The sequence below is a fragment of the Mustela putorius genome, unplaced genomic scaffold (assembly GCF_011764305.1).
Source record: "Mustela putorius furo isolate JIRA1106 unplaced genomic scaffold, ASM1176430v1.1 tig00000224_pilon_pilon_pilon, whole genome shotgun sequence".
Lineage (NCBI taxonomy): Eukaryota > Metazoa > Chordata > Mammalia > Carnivora > Mustelidae > Mustela > Mustela putorius.
The window spans coordinates 12,260,269-12,282,177 of record NW_025421321.1 but is presented as its reverse complement, the minus strand read 5'-3'; the positions used below and the strand labels follow the sequence as shown (position 1 = coordinate 12,282,177).

General features: G+C 37.4%; 1 protein-coding gene across 4 annotated transcripts in view; it reads right to left on the bottom strand.

The window, feature by feature from the left end:
* The window catches only part of PIGF (phosphatidylinositol glycan anchor biosynthesis class F), a 35,291-nt gene extending 13,399 nt beyond the window's left edge, over positions 1 to 21,892 (bottom strand). The window contains exons 1-5 of one of the 4 annotated variants that reach the window (XM_045077736.1): positions 21,696 to 21,892; positions 19,671 to 19,915; positions 18,401 to 18,492; positions 16,612 to 16,728; positions 2,133 to 2,241 (exon numbers count right to left, since the gene is read on the bottom strand). In XM_045077736.1, coding sequence (XP_044933671.1) covers positions 2,133 to 2,241; positions 16,612 to 16,728; positions 18,401 to 18,492; positions 19,671 to 19,898 — 546 coding nt within the window. In that variant the 5' untranslated portion in view covers positions 19,899 to 19,915; positions 21,696 to 21,892. Of the gene's footprint in view, positions 1 to 2,132; positions 2,242 to 16,611; positions 16,729 to 18,400; positions 18,493 to 19,670; positions 19,984 to 21,425; positions 21,673 to 21,695 lie in introns of those variants that run through there. The other 3 variants (XM_045077735.1, XM_045077737.1, XM_045077738.1) reach the window with 3 other exon arrangements.
* Positions 21,893 to 21,909: the final 17 nt, after the last annotated feature.

Below are 21,909 nucleotides of genomic sequence, written 5' to 3'. Positions count from 1 at the left end.
AGCTGGGAGCTGAATAACACGTATGACACATCTTAGTAGAAGAAAGATCACACCTTATAAATTATACCAAAGGACTCCTGCTTTTATTCAAGGCAAGCAGTGAGGAAGTCACTGGAAGCTGCTGAGTGGGAGAAACAACAGGGTCAGGTGTGTATTTTGCTATGTAAAGAGTGGTTGCAGGGAAGACACAAACAAGATGAGAGACACTTGTACACATTAGAGAATTAAATGTAAATGGAGAGAAGTCAGATCCAAGAGATGTGAAAACAAAACAAAACAAAACAAAAAAACACTAAACTAAAATCAAAAGGACCAGTGACCAGTTCAACCTGAGCTGTTAAGGAGAAGGAGGTATTAAGGATGACTCCCAGGTTTCTGACCCAAGTGAATGTGTGAATGAGAGTGCTCTTTACATTACAGGGGGAGAGAGAAAAAGCCAAATTTTAAGCATGTTAAGTTTAAGGTGATTATGGAGCCTAAAGAGGAACACCCTGCTGCATTTTTAAGTCGGGGAAGGGGAGAAGGAAATAAAGCTTTGGGCTTCAGTAGCCATATTTTAATTGCGATCATGGCCAGCAGAGGAGATCGTGCAGGGAGAGTGAGAACAAAGATGCTGGAAATCAAGGGAATACTGCTGTTTTAGGAAGAGATGGTCCAAAAGAAGCTGTTGCAGAAAGTCAAGAAAAGAGTTTCAAGCAGGGAAAGTGTTTCCAGTGAGTTAGTGCTCAGAGAAGTCCCGACAGCAGTCTTCAAAGTCTTTCTTTGATTTAGCAATGAACTGACTGTGGACAGGGTGTTAAAATGACATATATATTATAGTTATACATACAGAGAAAGAACTGCACAAATTATCACCAAAATGCAAATGAAATGAGGGTTGCCTCTGGGTGGTTAGATACTTGATAATTTTTACTTTCTTCTTTACTGATGTTGCTAAATAAATTTTCTAAATAAATACATACTGTCTTTGATATAGAAAACCATGTTCTTTGTGTTGAAAAAAGAAAGTATATTTAGTTTGTTTTTTAATTTTTTAAAAAAATTTTAATTTTTGAATTTCTTTTCAGTGTACCAGTGCTCCATGCAGTACATGCCCTCCATAATACCCACCATCAGGCTCACCCACCTTCCCTCCCCCTGCCCCTTCAAAACCCTCAGATTGTTTTTCAGAGTCCATAGTCTCTCATGGTTCATCTCCCCCTCCAATTTCCCTCAACTCCCTTCTCCTCTCCATCTCCCCATGTCCTCTGTGTTATACTCCACAAATAAGTGAAACCATATGAAAACTGACTCTCATTGCTTGACTTATTTCACTCGCATATTTAGTTTTTAATACTACAATTCCACTTGGGAGATTATCTTGAGAAAATAATTGAAAAATGCATGAAAATATAGATTCAAAGGTATCTAGAACAGTGAAATACTGGCAATAACCTAAAAGATCAGTAGTGAATCTGTTAAACTAACTTAGGGTTAACTATATAATGGCATACTACAGAAGTCACTAAAAATGTAGACAAAGATATATTCATTACTAGGTCAGTGATCTTGGAAATAATACATATCCTCTGGGAATCAGTTTCCTCATCTGTAAAATGGGAATAAAAAGAACACTTACCTCATAGTGCTTTATCTAGCTTATTAGCTATATCCTACAGTGATCGGAATTAAAAAACCTGATGTTCATGAGCTTCCTTCAACATCACGTACCCCTATTTCAAAACTGACCTTGCTCTATGCTTTTAAAAAATACTTCAAAATCAACATTCAACTTGGCCATAAATCAAATTAAGAAGATACGCATCTAAGACCACAAAGGCAATGAGTATCAAAGCTGAAAACAGGAAATTCCTATAACTTCTATTCTGTTTTTTAAAGACTCCTATAAATAACACAAGCAAGCTTATTTATTCACCCATGCATGTAGAAAACAGTGCCTGGAAAACAGAACAGGGCTGATCCAGATGCTTATGGGCCCTGGGGCCAGTACAAAATCACCTAGATTACGGTGACAGAGGGAACTGGATCCCTACCTAACCGAATAACACAATTTATACAGACATACTGGTTAGCTTCATCAGTTTTACCATCACTGTCCGTTTATTTTGTTGCTTTAAGCAGCTGAAACCAACCTGCCATGGTCTCTCCCAATCGAGTGGAATAGGAAAGGCTCCAAGCCATGTTCCTATAAAGCTAGAAATTGTAGTGATCTGAAGACTGTTCTCCCAAATGGATGTAACTCTGTAAAACACAAATATGTAAATCACTGGTGGTATCTCTCTTAGCTGCTAGAGAATCAAATAGTAGTGCCAATAACACTACACATACAGGTTCTGTTCATTTAACAACCAGCTCGAATTGACATCTACTTAACCCTGAACTATTAACAACCAATTAGGAAGATGATATAAATGTTTTTCAGTTGGAAAGGTAGTATGTACACATGGTGAGAGTCAAACAATCGGAAAGAGCATTTGCAATGAAAGCTAAGTCTTCCTCCCACCCTTATCCTTATCAACTCTGGTTCCTCTTCCCAGTGGCAGCTGTGATTACCAACAGAGTACATATCCTTCCAGACATACTTTATTCATGCACAAATATGTTTGGAATGAAATATGCATAAATGTATACATCCTTTATCAAAACTAAAATGAATCATGTTATAAACCCAGTTTTGCTATTTTGTTTTGCCTTGTTTAACAGCTATACTAGTACTCCCTTACATGGAGCGACCATCACTTATTCAACTAGTCCTTCCTATGGCACATTTCATTTAAACAGATCAACTCTATTTGGTGGGGGAGGGGTAGAGAAAGAACAAAAGATTTCAAAAGATCCAGCAATTTTGCCTACCATTCTTATTTATTAAGTGTGTATCTTAGAATATAAAGGTGGAAAGACACAATTCTGCCATTCTCTGCCCCTCAGAGTGTGACCACTCAGCCATGTGGAGCATGAGTCTGGTTACAGAAAAGTAAAACCCCACCACAATGTAGTACATCGGGTTCCAAATATTCAGTTGTTTAAAATGCAAGGTTGACTTATTATCAAGTTTATGAGAAGCAGTTTCTTCTTCCAGCAAGTGTGGGAATTACTGAAGACATCTGTTTTGTTAGAGGATTTCTTTCATTAGAAACAGGCCAGACACATAAAATATACACTGAATTAAAGTAGCCCCAAATGACACGTCAGTTCATAAGCCAATCCCTCCATCAACTATCTCTCTCATTACTGCCCCTCCCCCACCCTACAAAAGATAAGAACTTCAGCTCTTGAAATCGATTTTCTGGAAGAAGATTGGAGCCAATCGCCATAGGCCCAAATTCATATTACTTTCTAGGCAATTGTTATTGTTCTTTTTTATTTTATATAACACCTAAAAATGCAAGTCAATTTCTTTAGCCAGCATTCAACAAGAGAGCCGTTTTAATCTCAGGAGGGGAAAAAAAAACTGATGAGTTTAATGTAAAGAGGTAACTGTACTGTTTGGGCAATTTAAAGGATTTCCTAGGGTTATTTTTGACCATCTGTGGCTGTCAAATGTTGGCTAGTTTTCACTTAACACACAACTCCTGTATGTTGCAATACATAATGTGTCTAGAGACCTAAAGTTTGGGAGAGGTTGAGAGCCAGGTTTACTTTCTGCTGGGAGGGGCTTACTTCTTCCATTTTGTGGAAGAGGAAGTTCCGCCAGAACTGGAAGAACCAGTGGCATGTGGGCTTGATGAACTGGAGAAAGCCTCGCAGGTAGAAAGAAGGAAAGTAAGATGGTTGAGGCTGAGTGAAGACGACGAAACAAGGCTGGAAAAGTAGGTGAGAGGATTTTAAAAAATAAGATCTTCGCTGAATACAGTGAAAATCTGCCCCAGATAACCTTTCCCCAACCATAGAATTCACACATTTAAAGTGCACAACCCAATGTTCTTCAGTGTATTTACAGCTGTGCAACCATCATCCCAAAACACCCTTTTACCTGTTAGCAATCACTCCCCATTTTCCCTTCCCTCTAGCCCCAGGCTACCATTAATCTACTATCTGTCTCCATGGATTTGCCTATTCTGAACATTTCGTATACATGGAATCAAACATGGTCTTCTGTGACTGGCTTCTTTCACTTAGCATAATTTTTCAAGATCCATCCACTTTGCAGCATGCTTCCTTCTTTTTTATTTCCAAATAATAATGTATTATATGGATATAATCACATTTATTTTTCCCATGCATCACTTCCTGGGACATTAGAGTTGTTCTTTCTGGCCACTATGCATAATGCTACTATAAATAGTCACACACAAGTTTTGTGTGGGCATATGTTCTGATTTTTCTTGGGGATATAGTAAGAAAAGGCATTGCTGGGTCGTATGACAACTATGTCTAACCTTTTAAAGGAACTGCCAGGCTGTTTTCCAAAGCAGCTGAGCCGTCTTAATATTGCCACTCGCAATGTGTAAGAATTCCAATTTCGCCCCATCCTTGGTAATTCTTGTTATTACTGAAACCAGCCACCTTAGTGGGTGTGACACAGTATCTTATTAGGGTAGATTTAGGGTTAGGATTTTGGAAAAACCTGAAAAGTCACACTAAAGAAGCCACTGAAGGTTTTAAATCAAGGAAGATATGATCAGAGCTATGCTTCATCAAGGGTCCAGTACACAGCTTATCTAACATCTAAGCTCCAAGTTCCTTGGCCTAAGGGGCAAGATCCATGCCTGCACATTTTTCATTTTTATAGCACACTGAGGCCATCATTTACAAAATGTGTAAACATGTAAGAAGCTGTCCTCTATTTTGTTTGATGTATCCAAAGGGGTTATGATCTCACACATAATAAATATTTTTAAAAATGGACCTAAGACCTAGTTTTAAAAATAGAAAAACTCTGTAACATATCTTTGTAAAATTAAAATTTAATATTCATCAAAATCATAATACATATCAACACCTTCAAGGTCCCAGATCACAGTCAGAGGGTGACACCTACTACCAATCCCTCCCTACACCCCTCTCTAGTCCTTCCTGATTTCTGCTTCCAAGGCAGAAACTGTAAACTCTTCACTGTTTCTTCTATGTATCTCAAAATGTAAAGATCATACATTAGGTATAGACTTTTCAAGATGTAGTTACTCCCTGCTTTCTACACTGGAAGTAGAGGACGTAGTACCCTTTCCCCACAAGCCTTCAATGAACACATACTCATCTCTCCCTGAATCACCATCCCTCCTGCATGGTAACACTTCCTCTTGGCTGAAACAACAGCAAAGTATCTACATCATTACGGTCAGGAAAATGTTCAAGACAGCTGAACCACACAGTAAACCAGTCACATTTCTTTTTTTATAGTAATTTTTTCATGTTCTTTGGATGTTAAGAACTGCCTTGCTTTATCCTCCATTTGTTTATGTACCTGTCACTAAACCATCCTCAAATATTCCAAAAAAACTAAACATCACCTCTAAATACTTGTTTGTGCTCTGTTTTCCTTCTGTCTTTCTTTTTGGAGGCATCTCACCTGCTCCCAGCTGGACTGGCCGCTCCCTAGGCCTCAGGCATAGCTGCTGTCCTGTAAGTTCCCTACACCATCATCCTGTGAATTCCCTTTGCCTCTCTCAATGCTTTTTGGTGTCCTGCTTCCTAAACTCCCAAGACTTACTTATACTCTCATTTTTCTTGACTTTTTTTAAAGTATCTCCTTCAGTAGATTCCTGAGAAAGGGTAAAATAGATTTTAAAGATTGTTTAAAGTCTAAAAAGCACTTGACCGTAACTGTTGAAAATCATTTTGCCTCAGAATTTTGAAGGGATTGGTCCATTATTTTCTGTTTCCCACATGAAAAGTTCAGACATTCTGGCTCCCACTCCTCTCCAGGTAAGATGTTCCTCCCTCCACTGTCCTCTCTGGTAGCCTATGGAATTTTCTTGTAACTCTGGGTCATCTAAAATTTCACAACCCTATGTCTTGGAGTGGGTGTCTTTTCAGCCAGGACGCTGGAAACACATGGGCCTTCTTAATCAATAATGTCAAGTCTTTTGGTTCTTGGCATTTTCTTTTTAATACCTTAAGATTGCCCAGATACCTTAAGATTGTCTTTTTCTTACTCTTTTGCTGGGAATACTACCATTTGGAATTAGCCCTCTGATTTTTTTTTTTAACCTTTTAATCCATTTTCCATATTTTTGCCTTTTCTGTTTGATTAAAGGAAATTTTTAACTTTTTGTCTCTATTTCTGTTGAATTTTTTTCTCTCATATTTTTTAATTTCCAAGAGCCTTCTTGTTCCCTGAATATTCCTTTTGACTGTCTCCTGTTCATGTCTTATGGATATAAAACAACAGACATTTTTTAGAATTATCTTCTGGTTTTTATATCACCTTTGTTTCTACTGAGTTTCTTTTTTGTTTTCATTTCTGCATTTCACTTTAGAGGTGTGCCTGAAACACCTAGTGATTGTTCATTTCTCATTCTACGAACTGTTCAGAACAGGCAAATCTAGAGAGACAGCAAGTATTTTAGTGGTTGCCTGGGAAGGGGGTGAGGGGGTGTGCCAGGGTGGGTAGGAGGGGGACTGCTAATGGGCAGAGTTTCTTTTTGGCATGGTAAGATGTTCTAAAATTAGGTTGTGGTGATGGTTACAAAGCTGTGTCTATACTTAAAAACCACCGAATTGTATACTTGAAATGATGGGTTTTATGGTATGAAGTTGTATCTGAATAAAGGTATGTCTAAAAAAACAACAACAACAACAACAAAGAAGCACACTAAACAGATGACTAGATGTTCACTGTGCATGAGCAGCATGAGTCTCCTGGTGGGATTCACTGTACCAGGGAGTGAATAGGAACCCTGCCTTTCAGAGAACCCTCAAATGTCAGGAACTGTAGGTTTTTCTTTTGTGCCGTTTTTTTTCCCCTGAAAGTACTTTTCTATACCCCGCCTAGCCTGGCTGTCAGTATTCTGGGCCAAAGGAGTGAAAAGGAATAGGCATGTGAGGATTCATCATTCAATACGCAGAATTTCATTTAATCCCCATTCCCTGAAGAGACCGTACCAAATAGCTGTAGGATCTGGGGCCAGCCAGAGTAGGTGGGGGTAGAGTTGTATTTACTCCATCTTCCCTTCCTCCGCTGTCTAACTTCTATTGCTTATATTACTTTTATAATGCTCCTATTTTGTTCACTGTAACCCTAATTTGTAACTACTTTTTTAAATGTAGTGAGTCCCCTTAATGTGCAAACTGCACGATTCCTTCATTTGGGGAAGCTGTCTTCCATCAAATCTGAATTACTTCCTGTTTTGTTATTTTAGGAACAGTAGCTAGTCTTAAGTTCATCTCCTTTGTTCTCTGCATTTATCATTTCTTTTCTAACTGCTTTATTTTTCCCCTCTTTCATTCTGATTGGCTCAAACCTTTCTTCCAAGCTAGAACTTGATTTCTTAATTTGTCTGTTTCTAATTTATGACCTGTGGTGTGTGGTTTGGATTCTCATTTTATGTCCTTAATTCTGCAATCTCCTTCTCCACCTCATTTTTTCCCATCATCTTATCTTTGAGCTTTTATTGAATTTATGCTCTTAATGACACTTTTCTATGATAAACCGTGTAGAGTTTGTTTTTTTCCCCTGGGTACTATCTTCTTCCAGACTGGATTCTTTGGTCTTCCACGTGCCTTTTTCTTCTTACTATTCTACAATGTGTTTTTAGGGTTGCCGTGCCATTTCTTTTCATCTTGCTCACACTTTGCATGGGCACACTGCCCACACTACATATTTGCTCAGATACAATGAGTGAATTATCTTTAAAACTGTCTTCCCAACTTAAATAGCACCAATTTTTCCTGTCTTGAAGCTGCATTTGAGGATCGGATGTTATTCACTACTCAGTTTTCTGCAACCTGAGGCAGAAGAAAAGAATGGAGGCAGGGAGGCAACATAAGGGAAATGCTATCTGTGCAATTTAATCAGTAATATTCTGTTGAAACTTAATAAATTGCTCGACAGATCAAACTTCCCAAAATTTCTAACCAGAGCTTATGCATCCCATTAGAAATCAGATGAAGCTACAGTGGTAGCAGTCTGGCCCCTTGGCAGAGCCCAGTAGGCAGCAGCCCTCATAAATTGTTAAAAAGGAAACAGCCCTGACTGGGAATTAGGGAAACAGCACTCTATTGGTAGGTTAAGTTCATATTCTTCAAATCAAAACTTTAGCTGGGCAGTCCCTGTCAACTTCTTTTGATCTAGGAATTCCACACCAGGAATCTAGTCTAATGAAACTATTGTACAAGTATATAAAATTATATGGTACAGAGATGTCAGAATAGCATTATTTAAAATCCTGAAAACTTGAAAATAATCTTCAGTAGGAAATTAAATAAACCACGGTACAGGGGATGCTTGCCCAACATTCATCTCACCCCTGATGGTCAGACTAATTAAATCATGGTGATTCCCTGCTCTCTCCCAGTGATTAGCTTATAACAGCCTGAGGCTAAGAACAAGGAGACTCAGTGAGAAGCACAGTTACACTTTGACTGTCTGTGTCTAGAACCATACAATCTCTATCAGATAATCAGTTTCCCGATTGTTGAAACCAATATAAATGGCAGTATTCTTACTTAAGGATGAAGATATACTAAGGACATTATGCAAGAAGAGGTAGAGGTAGATTATACACACATACAGCTAGCAATGTTCTTAAAAAGTTAAAAAAGAAGTTATAAAGCAGTGATAGTATAAACTGCAAATATGTGATACTCGTGGACAAGCTTAGACTAAAATCTGTCGCAATGGTTGCTTCTCTGATAGGATTATAGGATCTTTAGCCTTCTATATTTTTCTATTATTTGCGTTTTTACATTATATATTCTTTTGTAATAAACAAGATTAAAAATAAATTCTTTTCTATTAACTAATTTATACCAGTGCTGACACTGGTTTATTCCCCTTCTGTAAGTTTCCATGACAAAGTCATCTAAATTCTATGTTCCGGGGTTAATTTTTTCATAGTTAAGGAATGTATACATAGTCAAGAGGGCTGAGACTAGAATAAATGGCTCACTACCCTGTGGACAAACTTGAAAACTTAAACAATATTACAGATCAATCTTCGTAACAATGAGCTGCAAGTAACTGTCCATATTATTTGCCTCCACTGAAATTCATCCTATCAAACATTAATTGAAATGACCATGCTGAATGCTTACTATGTTCTAGACATTGTATCAGGTGCCTGGGGTAACGAACAGTGAGCACTGTGGCTTAGATAGACCGACATCAAAACAATGCTTCTTCAAATGGAGCTGATCTTTTAACTATTCAGCTCTTCATCTAAAAAGGAGACCCCACATAACTCTTCCTGGTGGCTAGAGATAATTTACAGAACTTGACTCCCCTACTGAATGAATATTAAAACCAGTTCCTCTTTGCCACTAAATTTTCATACCTTATCATGGCTAAATTATCCTTTTTTAATAATGTATAAATTTTTGGTCATTTTAAATGTCCTCGGTAGTTTTTTCAACATAAAATCGATTACCATGAAAGATGACCAAAAATGCCTGTCTTTATCTAAACAAACAAGTCTTACTATCTTGATCTTGGCAAGATAACCACAAATTCAGGAACCTATTCAGAAATTCAAGTTTTTCAGTTCACCAAAAGTGGTCAGATCATAAGCTAAAACATGCCAAAAGCAGCATAAAAGAACTGATAAATCAAAAAGCAAATTCCAATGAAAAATATAGGTTTAAGGTAGTCAGAATATTACTTTCTTTTGTAAGAAAGTCTACAAAAGGAAAAAACCCTACAATAATTATAACAGCAAGGTAACAAACTGAATTATACTAGTCACATTAAGTATGCTCAGTAATAAATACCAAATAGAAGTTGGCAGAAGAGACCAAATTATTTTTCTACCTTCAGGTTTCTTTAAAATAGCATTCCTTTGTATTTTTTTAATATAGAATAACTTCATTATTTACTTTAAGGAAAAATCTTGTTAAATAGTGTCATTTATGTCATTTAGTTAAGTATTAAATCTCAACAGCAACAGAACTCTTGGGACAGAATTCCTACACAGTTCTCAGGATCAAAGCTTTTATATTTCTCAGTCTTCACTGGGTTATCATCTTCAATATTGATCATGCAAATAAATAAACAATTTGGATATAGTACTTATTTTGCATAGAAAAGTATAAAACACTTATATTGATTCCATACCAAGCAAGATGTAAGCCCAATTCAAAACTGGCCTGTTCGTTCTGAACATTTTAGTCATATTTCAGTAATACCAAAACAAAACAAAAAAACGCTTCTGTGTTTTATAGGCTAAGACACAGGATAAAGGATAAAAATATTTAAAGCCCTAAAATCTTTAATCAAAGTATTTTATGAACTTTTAATGAATTAGAACTAGAGCATAAGGACTTCAAATCAGAACTTTAATTTCTGTTGTAAATAATTATTGAGTAGAAACAAAATGTATTATTCATGTTAGTATAACCTCCAATTCTCTGAAACCAAAGTTGTGACTCAATATAAATAATGCTAACTGTGTACTGGGACAATTCTGAAATAATATACAAGTTGTGTATGTATTTCATATTATCACTTCAGAACCACCAGATCTTTGCATTTTAAAAATATTTTTGCCTAACGGTGAACATTTAAGAAGACCAACACTAACATTAAACAAGTTAACCTATCAAATTAACTGTTCCCTTAATTCATTCAAAATTTGACATGCTTTCTATGCGAAATTCTTAAAGTGTGATAAAAATGCTAGGGAAGAAACTGAACTATCGCCTGGGATGATGGAGACATGAAGATTTAAGTTGCTCTCTCATGACAAAGCTCAAATTAATTTTACATTAAACCAACTGAAAAAATTTCCTCCTTCTCCATGGTTGTCCATGCCCTGTACTCCTTGGTCTGCTACCTAAACCAGGAAGAGGTACTAAGACAAACAGCAGCCAGGATTGGAAGAATGAAATATAAAAATGCTCCCTGACATTTGTTAATCCATTCGACAAACATTTCTTAAGCATTTGCTATTTGATTTCATTTATCTCACTCAGTTCTGATAATAACCCTGAGAAGTGGTTTATTAGTATTCTAACAGTATTGCACATGAGGATCTCTGCAGTTAAATGAATAGCTTCTCTAAGATCACTTGGGCCACTACAAAGAGAAGGCAGGAGTTCATTTTCTGACCCTCAGTGTGGTCTTCTAAAACCTTCTGTCCTATCAGATGATCTGCATTCAAGTCCCAGCTCTACTGCTTACTGGCTATTCCAGGGCTTGGGCAAATCACTAAACCTGTCAGCTTTCCAGTATCTTCACCAAGAAAAATGTGAAAACAGAAGTATCTTACCAGACTGCTGTGAAATTTAAATGCTATAAGAAACATGAACATGCTTGGGACGCCTGGGTGGCTCAGTTGGTTAAGAAGCTGCCTTCAGCTCAGGTCATGATCCCAGCGTCCTAGGATCAAGTCCCACATCAGGCTCATTGTTCAGCAGGGAGTCTGCTTTTCCCTCTGCCTCTGCCTGCCACTCTGTCTGCCTGTGCTCACTCTCTCTGACAAATACATAAATAAAATCTTAAAAAAAAAAAAAAAATACATGACCATGCTTTAAAAGTTGTTACTTCTGCACATTACTATTTCATGCCCCTCCCTGTGTGATGTTAACTGTTTCATATTACAAACTGATTGTTTTTAGCTACAGACCTCCAGCAACTGAGCTATTATCTTGTTGCATGTTAGAAATTTTCGAAGGCTATTTTTGCAGTCTACCGAAGTTTAGGTGGCATAAAAGAAATCTAAAAACTTCTTGATACAGGCCTAACTTTCAATACTCCCCAAAAAAGCTTAATATGCCAAAACCTAACCTATTATAATTTTCATTTTGACTAGGTACTATATTACTATGGTTTAAATTTCAAAAGACACCAAAGAGTAGTTAGTTGGTGCAAAGTCTTCTGAGCTGGCCCCCTAGCTTCTCAGACTCCCTCCCCAGAGATAACCAGTATTTTTATCAGTTTCTCATGTATTCTTCCAAAGATACACAGGTCTATCTATTTTCTCCTGCCCACTTTTTACATAAATGGTAGCATCCTACATACATTTCTTCACCATGCTTTTTTCCACTTAACAGCGTATCAGTAAATAAAGAAATGGTTGGGTTGTTGTTGTTCTTTAGCTACATTAAATTTAACATAACCCACCCCTTATTAAAGGATATTTAAGCTGTTTTCAAAGCTACAATGAGTAATCTTACACATTCAATATTTTGTAGGTATGAAAATATACCTAGTGCATAAGATCCTAGAAGTGGAACTGCTAGGTCAAAGATGGGTATTTTTTATTTTTACAGATATTACCAAACTGCCCTTCACAGAGCTTGAACAAATTTGTATTCCCATTGGCACTACCTCCCCAAACCTTTAACACTATGTATTATGAAACTCACAGATCTTTGTCAGTTTGCTTGCTAGCCGGAAAATGGTATTCCCCTTCCTATAATTTTTAGTTTTACTTGTTATAGATCCTTCTGAGAAGGGATAAAGTGCCAACGGGTACAAAAACAAGGTGACAACAAATTAATTCTGCAAATCTCAAAGTATCCAAAAGTTGAATTTTATAATAAAGTTTTTAAAAAGCTCTTTTTAACCCAGCCAAAAATAACAGGCATGATGCAAGGTATAGTTCAGGCTAAATGTAGAAATAGGGTTAAAGCAGAATTAGAAAATATATACATATTAAATTTGTGGTAAGTTACTAAGAGAAGGGTAGTTTCTCTGTTTCTCTCGAGTTTTGAAGTTTGATTTTTTTTAAATTTTAAAATATTAGGCATTTATATATATATATATAGCCAGTTCTGCTATAATGCTTATTTTGAACATGCAAATTTGTTCCAGTTTGACTGATATATTAGGTAACGATATGAGCAATTTCACCTGAAAAATTTCACCTGAAAATGTCTAAGTGAAGACATAAAAACTTCACCCAATGGCACTTAGCAGTGTATGAACACATAAAATGTGCACATCCCCCAAACATCTATCACATAATCAAAACAGTGGTGTACTGACATAAGTATAGACATATAGGTCAATGGAAAAACAAAGAAAGATCATTTGTTTATGATCAACTGATTTTTGACAAGGATGCCCAAATCCCTGAAAGGTGGAGAATAGCCTTTTCAACAAAAGGTGCTGGGATAACTGGTGAGTTGCATGCAAAAGAATGAAAGTAGACCCTTACCTCACACTGTATATGAAAACTAATACAAAATGGACTAAAGACCCAAATGTAAATCCTAAAACTATAAAACTCTTGGAAGAAAACATAGGAGTAAATCTTTATGACCGTGGATCTGGCAATGGATTTTTAGATAGGACCCTTAAAGATGCACAAGCAACAAAAGACAAAAACTGATAAATAAGATTTCATCAAAATTAAAATCATTTGTGCTTCAAAGGACCCAATGAAGAAAGTGAAAAGATAACCCACAGAGAGAATGTGCAAATCATGTAAACACTAAAGAATCTGTATTTAGAATATATAAAGTACTCTTACAACTTAATAGTAAAAAAAGACCAATAACCCAATTCAAAAATAACCAAAGGATCTGAAGAGATATTTCTCTAAGGAAGACATGTAATTGCTAATAGGCACATGAAAAGATGCTTGACATCATTAGCTGGTAGGGAATTGGAAATAAAAAACACAAGGAGATAACAATTTACGTCTATTAGGATGGCGATAATCATAAGGGCAGATAATAACAACTGTTGGCAAGGACACAGGAGAACTGGAGCCTTCATACCCTGCTGTGGAATGTAAAATGGTGCATCCACCTTGGAAAACTGGCAGTTCCTCAAACGATTAAACAAGTTATCATAAGACCCAGAAATTCCACTCCTAAGCACCTACTCAAAAAACTCAAAACATTATGTCCATACAAAAACCTGTATACAAATGCTTACAGCTGCTTAGTCATAACAGCAAAATGCAGAAACAACATGGATGTCCACCAGTTAATGAATGGATAAGCAAAATGAACCTTGAAAATATTATGGGTAAGTGAAAGAAGCTAATCACAAAATACCGTATTTTATATGATAACATTTTTATGAATGTCCAGAACAGGCAAATCTACAGAAACAGTAAAGAGATTAGTAATTGCTTAGGGCTGGGGGAGAGGGGATAAGGAAGTGATACCTAAAGGGTATGAAGTTTTTTTTCTTGAGGTGATGAAAATATTCTAAACTTTACTGTGATGACGGCTGCAAGACTCTTGTGGATATATTAAAACCACTGAACTGTACACTTTAAATAGGCAAAGTGTATGCATAGTCTTTGAATTTTATCTCAATACTATTTTTAAAAAACCCATCTCCCTGGGTTGCTGGAGGGGATGTGGGCAGGGCAGGGTTGGGGGGATATATGGGGGATTGGCATTAAGGAGAACACTTGTGAGGAGCACTGGGTGCTGTATGTAAGTGATGAATTACTAAATTTTACTCCTGAAACTAATATTACACTATATGTTAACTAACTGGAATTTAAATAAAAAATTGAAACATAAAACAACAAAAACAAAACAAAACAAACCCCAGCTCCCAGCTCCCTTAGTTTCCCTCATGTGTATGAGTCACACCTCCCACATCCAGTCCTTAACTTCCCATCAGATTTCTAACAACCCTCCTTTACAACTTCACAATAACTTACGAGTGGCAACTCTTCCCACGCTACTCCCAAAAAGCAAATTTCAGGTTTGTTTTTTTTTCCCAAAGAAAAGGACCATATTCATTATAATGTTTATCTATTTCTTAACTATTTAACAGGAATAAAACTATACTACCATTTTTATTAAGTTCCTATCTTTTTTAGGATTTATTGTCAGAGTTTTTTGAGTGTTATGCCTCAATCCCGCCTTTCCCATAAGTTCTGTGTTTTTTAGTGTCCAATTTTGCATAGTGCAGGGATTCCTAGGAATGCACACGCCATACTATGGCAGAACTAACTGCACAATCAGAATCAGATGATAATGTCTCCCCCAAATATACCATTATCAGAAACACAGTTCAAAGCTGGATAAATCACCAATCCAAATCTATACTGTTTCTACTGGTTTTCACTGCTTAACAAATTCAAACTAAAATGCTAAAAGAAATGAATGCCATTAGGAATACTATGGTAACAATGTGGGAAAGAGTTTTCAATGACTGCACTTCTGTTTTCTAGAGACCTTATCAATACCAGAAGACAGTTCTGCAGGGAAACAATATTCATTTCAAAAGGAAAATGTCAGTAATTCATGGAGCCTAGCTAATAGCCAGCATGCATCCTCTGTACTATACTGGTTGTTCCCTTCCAAATTACAAAACTATCACTTTCCCTTCAGTTTCTATAGCTTCCTTCATTATCTTATCACGTATGTCTTTCCCTTTTCCCTTCATCTCACCAAATCTCACACTCCCGATCCGAATCCTTTACAGATCATTCTCCTTCCAGCTTTCCTACCTCTCTGAGTTCTAATAGCACTTACTATCTGATTTATACAATTTTAATCTCATATTGTTTGTTTGATTTATTCTTGTCTCTTGACCATACAACTTCTTTTTTTTTTTTTTTAAAGATTTTTTTATGTATTTATTTTGACAGAGAGAAATCACAAGTAGATGGAGAGGCAGGCAGAGAGAGAGAGGGAAACAGGCTCCCCGCTGAGCAGAGAGCCCGATGTGGGACTTGATCCCAGGACCCCGAGATCATGACCTGAGCCGAAGGCAGCGGCTTAACCCACTGAGCCACCCAGGTGCCCAGACCATACAACTTCTTGTGTGGATTCTAATACTTCAGAATCCACACAAAGCCTGCACAGCATGGAGCACAGAGTAAGAACTCAAGAAATTTTTGCTACTGGGTGATAAATGGGACAAAATCATGAGCACCAAATAAGCTTTCGGCTTTCTTACTTAAATTTAACCATTTCTGATACGAACCGTTTCAATGCTTTTGTAGAAGCTAAAATTTTAACTTAGCTGTGCTGAATTTATACTTATACGTGGCTGCTAAGGAAATAAAATCCTCTAAAACTTGCACTCAGAAGTCTTACCCCCAAAAAGGCTAAATAAGAAATTACAGTTATTACACTAATAAGCATTTTTAAATTTTGGACCCCAATTCTACATTGTAAGAGGTATGGAAGCAATTTTATCTGTAGCAATTTTAGTACAGAGACAAATCATCCCTGAGGAGTGGTTCTCAAAGCCTTCTTTTGGTAGTGGAAACCTTTTTTCAAACAAAAGGCAAAGTGGGATCCTCCCATACAGAAGAAAAGCAGAGCTGATCTTGCTAAAGTGGAAGGAGGAGCCTCTAGTTCTACCTGCTTGAGTCCCCCTCAAATGTAATATAACCCCTTCCCTATCCCCACTTCCCAACTGTGGTGGGCCCTTGAGGCATCCCTGAGAACCACAGTCCTGAAAAACACTCATAGAATAATCTGAAAGCATCCAGGAATGGAAAAATACTACATTAATTAATGTACATTAATTAATACTACATTAACTTTTTTAAATTTCAAACTCCACTAAAATATAAAATTAAAACTTACCCATTTCTACTGAAAACTCTTAGCCATGCTTTGATGTTTGGCCCTAACAAACACAAACAAGGTACAGTAGTAAAGGTTGACAAAGTAACTGCAAATAAAAATGTTTCCAACACCAACCTAGGAAAAAAAAAAGCTTTATTAATTTTTAAAAAGCATTAAAGGTGTATGTACACTACATAATCTTGGTTACTTAAATAGATCCAACATGAAAACATTTTCTTATACTTTACTTTGAAAGGTAACACAAGTCCTACCAAAATGATAATTACAAAAAATTTTAATACTGAAAAACAAGCTATGAAAAACAACCTAGCAAATATCTAGCTTCATTTTTTTTTTTTAAAGATTTTATTTATTTATTTGCCAGAGATAGAGAGCGAGAGAGCATGCATACAACCAGGGGGAGTGGCCCGCAGAGGGAGAAGCAGGCTCCCGGCTGAGCAAGAAGCCTGATGCAGGACTTGATTCCAGGACCCTGGAATCATGACCTGAGTTGAAGGCAGACACTCAACCAACTGAGCCACCCAAGTGTCCCAAATATCTGGCTTTAATGGTAGAGTTCAGAAGTGTTAAATACCCTCTAATCTATATGAGACTCTCTACTGCAAGAAACCCCATTTTTAGATAATAAACTTTCTTCCTGAAGAAGTTCCTCTGGAACTTTATCTATAACCACTGGTTCAACTCTAGCTTATACTGGAGTCACTTGGAAAGTGAGTTAAACTAAAGCTTGGGGAAGCTGTACCCATAGCATTTCTGAGGTCTGAGAACTTGCTTTTGATAAAATGCTGATGCTGCTGGTTTTAGTACTACTGCTCAAGACACTCATTCTACTCGACAATGGATTAAATAGAAACTACCATTTCCCATTAAAAGGTCTTGTCCTCCCCTCTCTAGAAAAGAACTACCTGTTAATTTAGTGTGTGTATATATATAACTGCGTGTAAATATATATGACTACATACATAGATGTATCTGTGTGTCACAACTTACCTCACTGTGATCACTAATCACTTTTAAATAAGGTTTCCCAATCTATGATGAACATTAAATAAGAAATACTCATGAATCTAGTTTTTTTTTTTTTTTAAAAACTGGTCAGCTTTGAAACAGTGTTGAGTTAAATTCTGCCCTTAAACTATCAACATTAGGGGTGCCTGGGTGGCTCAGTCAGTTAAGCCTCTGCCTTCGGCTCAGGTCATGATCTCCAAGTCCCAGGATGGAGCCCCATATCCCCACCACATCCCCACATCCGGCTCCCTGCTCAGCAGGGGGCCTGCTTCAGCACCCCCCACCTTCCTGCCCTCTGTCAAATAAATAAATAAAATCTTAAAAAAAAAACCCTATCAACATTAGGTTATTAAATAATTAAATATAGGAATCTACGGAATTTTCTTAAGAAAAACTTCAAGCACTTCAGAATCATATTTACTAATAACTGATATGCTAATTCTAACTAATTTATACATATCATTATAGTAAGCTCCCTTAGAGGTTCCAAGGTCCACACATTTATTGGAATAGTTTCTCATCTACCTCCCTGCCCCTACATGCAATGGGGTAATAGAAGGCTAGGTAAGAGGAGCATTTAATGAATTAAGTTATTCTTATTATGAAGTAATGTTAAAAGAATATCATTACTAAGAAAGGGCAATGATGTCAGTATCCTCCTGTGATCTGGTAGTTAAACACACCATGGTTTTTCATTCCTCACCAACAGAATTAGTGCTTTGTTCAGTAAACAAGTGTTTCAAATATAATTGCCTTAAGGTACAAATTTCAGACTTACTCTATGAGTGGTGCTCCATATAGAACAAAAATGACATGAAAGAAGAAACATGACATAAGAAAGTAGATACAGCATTTCAAAAACCTCACTACCTAAAAAAGAAATGAGAATGATTTGAAGGCTCAAGACAATGCCTAGAGGACAGCAAATACTTCCACTTTATCTACAAATACAACTTATTCCCATGTGTGCAACAGTTGAATGTTCTTTACTTTCGGAAGCCTGAAGTCAGATTCCATCTCCTGTGCACAGTGCACGGACCTCCAGACAGCCCCACAAAACAGCCTACAAGTCACAAGTCACTACCCATATTCCACCCTCCCAATCAGCACTAGAATAAAAAAGCATTTCTGTTCCTATGGTATGCACTGAGCTACACCACGAATCAGTATTTATGAAGTATTTACCAACAACAGAACACTATGATACAAAAAAACACCAGACAATTCTTATTATGTGATACATGAAATCTTTGCAGAAAATAAGGACTACAGTTTTTTTTTTCATTTAAAAACAAAATTCCTAGGAAAACTGCATAATATTAAGTAATTCCCCAAATCATATTCATGTGACTATATGATGCATATGAAAAAAGACCTGCATGTCTACAAATCAGTGTGGGACCTACTTGATTTGGAGTGCAAGAAGATCTAATTATAACAGACACAGTGAGTTTTTAAATCATAGAGCAGTAAATGTGTTTTAAATGATCTAAGAGAGCTACACATAATATTGAGCAATGTTAAGGGAAGACTTTATTAATTTAAAGTAATAGTCAAGTATTATAAGATAGTGAACATTTCAGAAAATAGATTCTGATAATCTGAAAACTTTAACACTGTTTAGTCAAGGAAGGCCATGTTCAAAACAAAGCTACCACAAGACTTATTTTGTAATTTCTGAAAAATCCATTTTCTCTCAGAAATGGAAAAAATAAATGAAAATAAAATGTCTTATAAAGTTTAAGATATGACTGCTACGTCATGAATTTATCTTCAGTGGTGACCTAAAACATGACTATCTAGGTTCAAAATGCTGTAATATCCACTGAAGACATCCTAATTCCACAACTGATGCATGGCAAAGGATCTATCAAACATTGTGGGCAGCCTTCCAGCAATAACAGGCTACTGATCTGAAAAAAGATAAAAAATCAGGTTCTCTTTACTCACTGTAAATAACCCCATAAGTACTTGACTAATACTTTATTCTTTTATTAAAAGGAACACTACTCCTATCTAAAAATCAATTATCAAGAAATAAGCCTTACCTTGTATGATAATGAACTTCTTTTAGAGGATGCATTTGGTTTCACTACTAAATATAATACTAGATTGACGGCAGTTACAAAAACAGAACAGATGCACAACCATGTCAAGTGTGTTTCCAATATTGAGAAGTTCTCCAAGAAGAATGATGGAATGAAGATGCTTAGGATAATTGAAAATATGCATAAAAGATGGGTATACAGTAGTCTCTTGATATCAGTATCTTTCATGGTGTTTTCTTGAGAGGCTAATGAAAAACAAATTAAGAAAACAGCATATCCAATAATATTTTCCATTGTCTAAATGCTCCAACGCCTAAAAGTAAGCATGAACAAGTCAATTTTCTATGCACAATGTATTAGTTTCAGAATATGGTAAGATGCATATGTATAAATGTACATGTACACTAATATGGCTCAAAAATGTCTCAGAGCCTAAAAAGGACAAATTTACTAATTCCTTAAATATTTGTAACTGGTTTCTGTAAAAGGATCGTGTACTAGGACCAATTAAGGGATTTGTTTTCTTTTTTCTTTCTCTTTTTTTGCCAAAATCACAGAGGTAAAAACAACATGCACAGATTAATGATTTGCTCTTGCTGGAAGTATAATCTATGCATTCTAGGAACCCCATGAATACACTTTAGCCAAACTGTTGGCATTTTTTTAAAATCATTGTGGACCCTTGTCTAACATTACAGTAGTTCACATCTTCTGGTAAATGACAAGTGACACCAAGTGCACACTTGAATACTCAAAACGGTGACCAGTGTAATCAAGAAAGTTCAAAGAATATTATGCTAAACTCAGGGATCCCAATGCTCCAGAAATACCAAAATGACAATGTCTGTTACACGTGCTAAGTTCCAATCAAAAGTAGATCATAAATAGGAGGAAAAAAGTCTACTTTCTCTCGTTGTCTCTATAAAATACTCATTATACGTATATGTTTATTCATAAATTACCTAACACAATACATAACGTATTGTTACTAACTTACTTAGTAATGTTAATACTAATGTTAGGTACAATACTTAATATTAAGTAGAACCTTATTAATTTAAAGTAATAATCCACTGTGGTGAATATTCCAGAAAAACAACAGGGCAAGTCCAGGCCTTATCCTAACTGTTCTGATATAATTCTGTAATTTCCCAAGGCAAATATTCTACTGATAAGGAAACAGCCAAAGACAAGTTAGTGTCGAGACAGGTCCAAGGTCCCAAGGTCCCAAGCTCCCAAGCACTAAAGCCACATCAAAGCCTCGCCTCTTTGATATAAAGATACACACTAGGGATTGAGAAGAGAATGAACAATAGAAGGGAAAAAGGAAAAGTTTCTCGCAGGTCCTATCCTCTGCCGAATGACAGACGGGGCAGAGGATCCGGAATACACCATCTCAACAGATACCTCTCTGGATATTTTTCTGGGCCCCTCTCAGAATCCCAAATGACATGAGTAGATCTGGATCTAATACAGTGCGCAGTACCCAACTCAGACGCTTACTGAATGAATGAACAAGAACGAAAGAAAGAGGGTGGGTCCTGCAAAAGCAGCCCTGGGGTGGGCCCTGCAAGCACACGAGGACATCCGTCGGGCGCTCCTCCGGCTGCCACCGCCCTGACCCCCGGGGTCTGACCTAGCCCGGGTTCCCAGGTCCCCAGGCTCGCACAGGAGGAGCCTCCACGGAAATCGCCAGGACCTGTCTCTGCAGCCCCACCCCAAACTCGGTCGCTCAGGACTCTGCGCAAGCCTCACCCAGGGCAAGTGTGAGCAATGGGGGACGCGCTGAGAAGCATAATCAAAGAGCATCCGCGCGGAGACCAGGAGAAACGGAGGGCCACACACAGAAAAACGGATCTGCAAGAGGGCCGGGTCCATCAGGGCAGCCCCTGGGTCACGCAGGAAGGGTGGCGCTCGGACGGACGGCGGGCGCAGGCGGGCTGGGGGCACAGATACTGTCGGCCACATGGGCAGTTAGTGGGGCACACCCCGGGAGGCTCGCGTGCAGGGAGGGTTCGGCTGGGCTTACCTAACTCTCCCGCCAGCGGAAGAGAAGCGGAGGTAACTACCTCCAACCATCAGGTACGACTCGCCGCCCTAGCCCTCGCGCAGGCGCAGGCCTGTGGGACGGAGACCCAAGATCGCACAGCCAATTGCAGAAGCGGAGGGGCGGGCAGTAGTAGCAGCCCCGCCTTCCAGCTCGCTTTTAATTCCTCCCGCCGCTTTTCAGGTGTGGGAT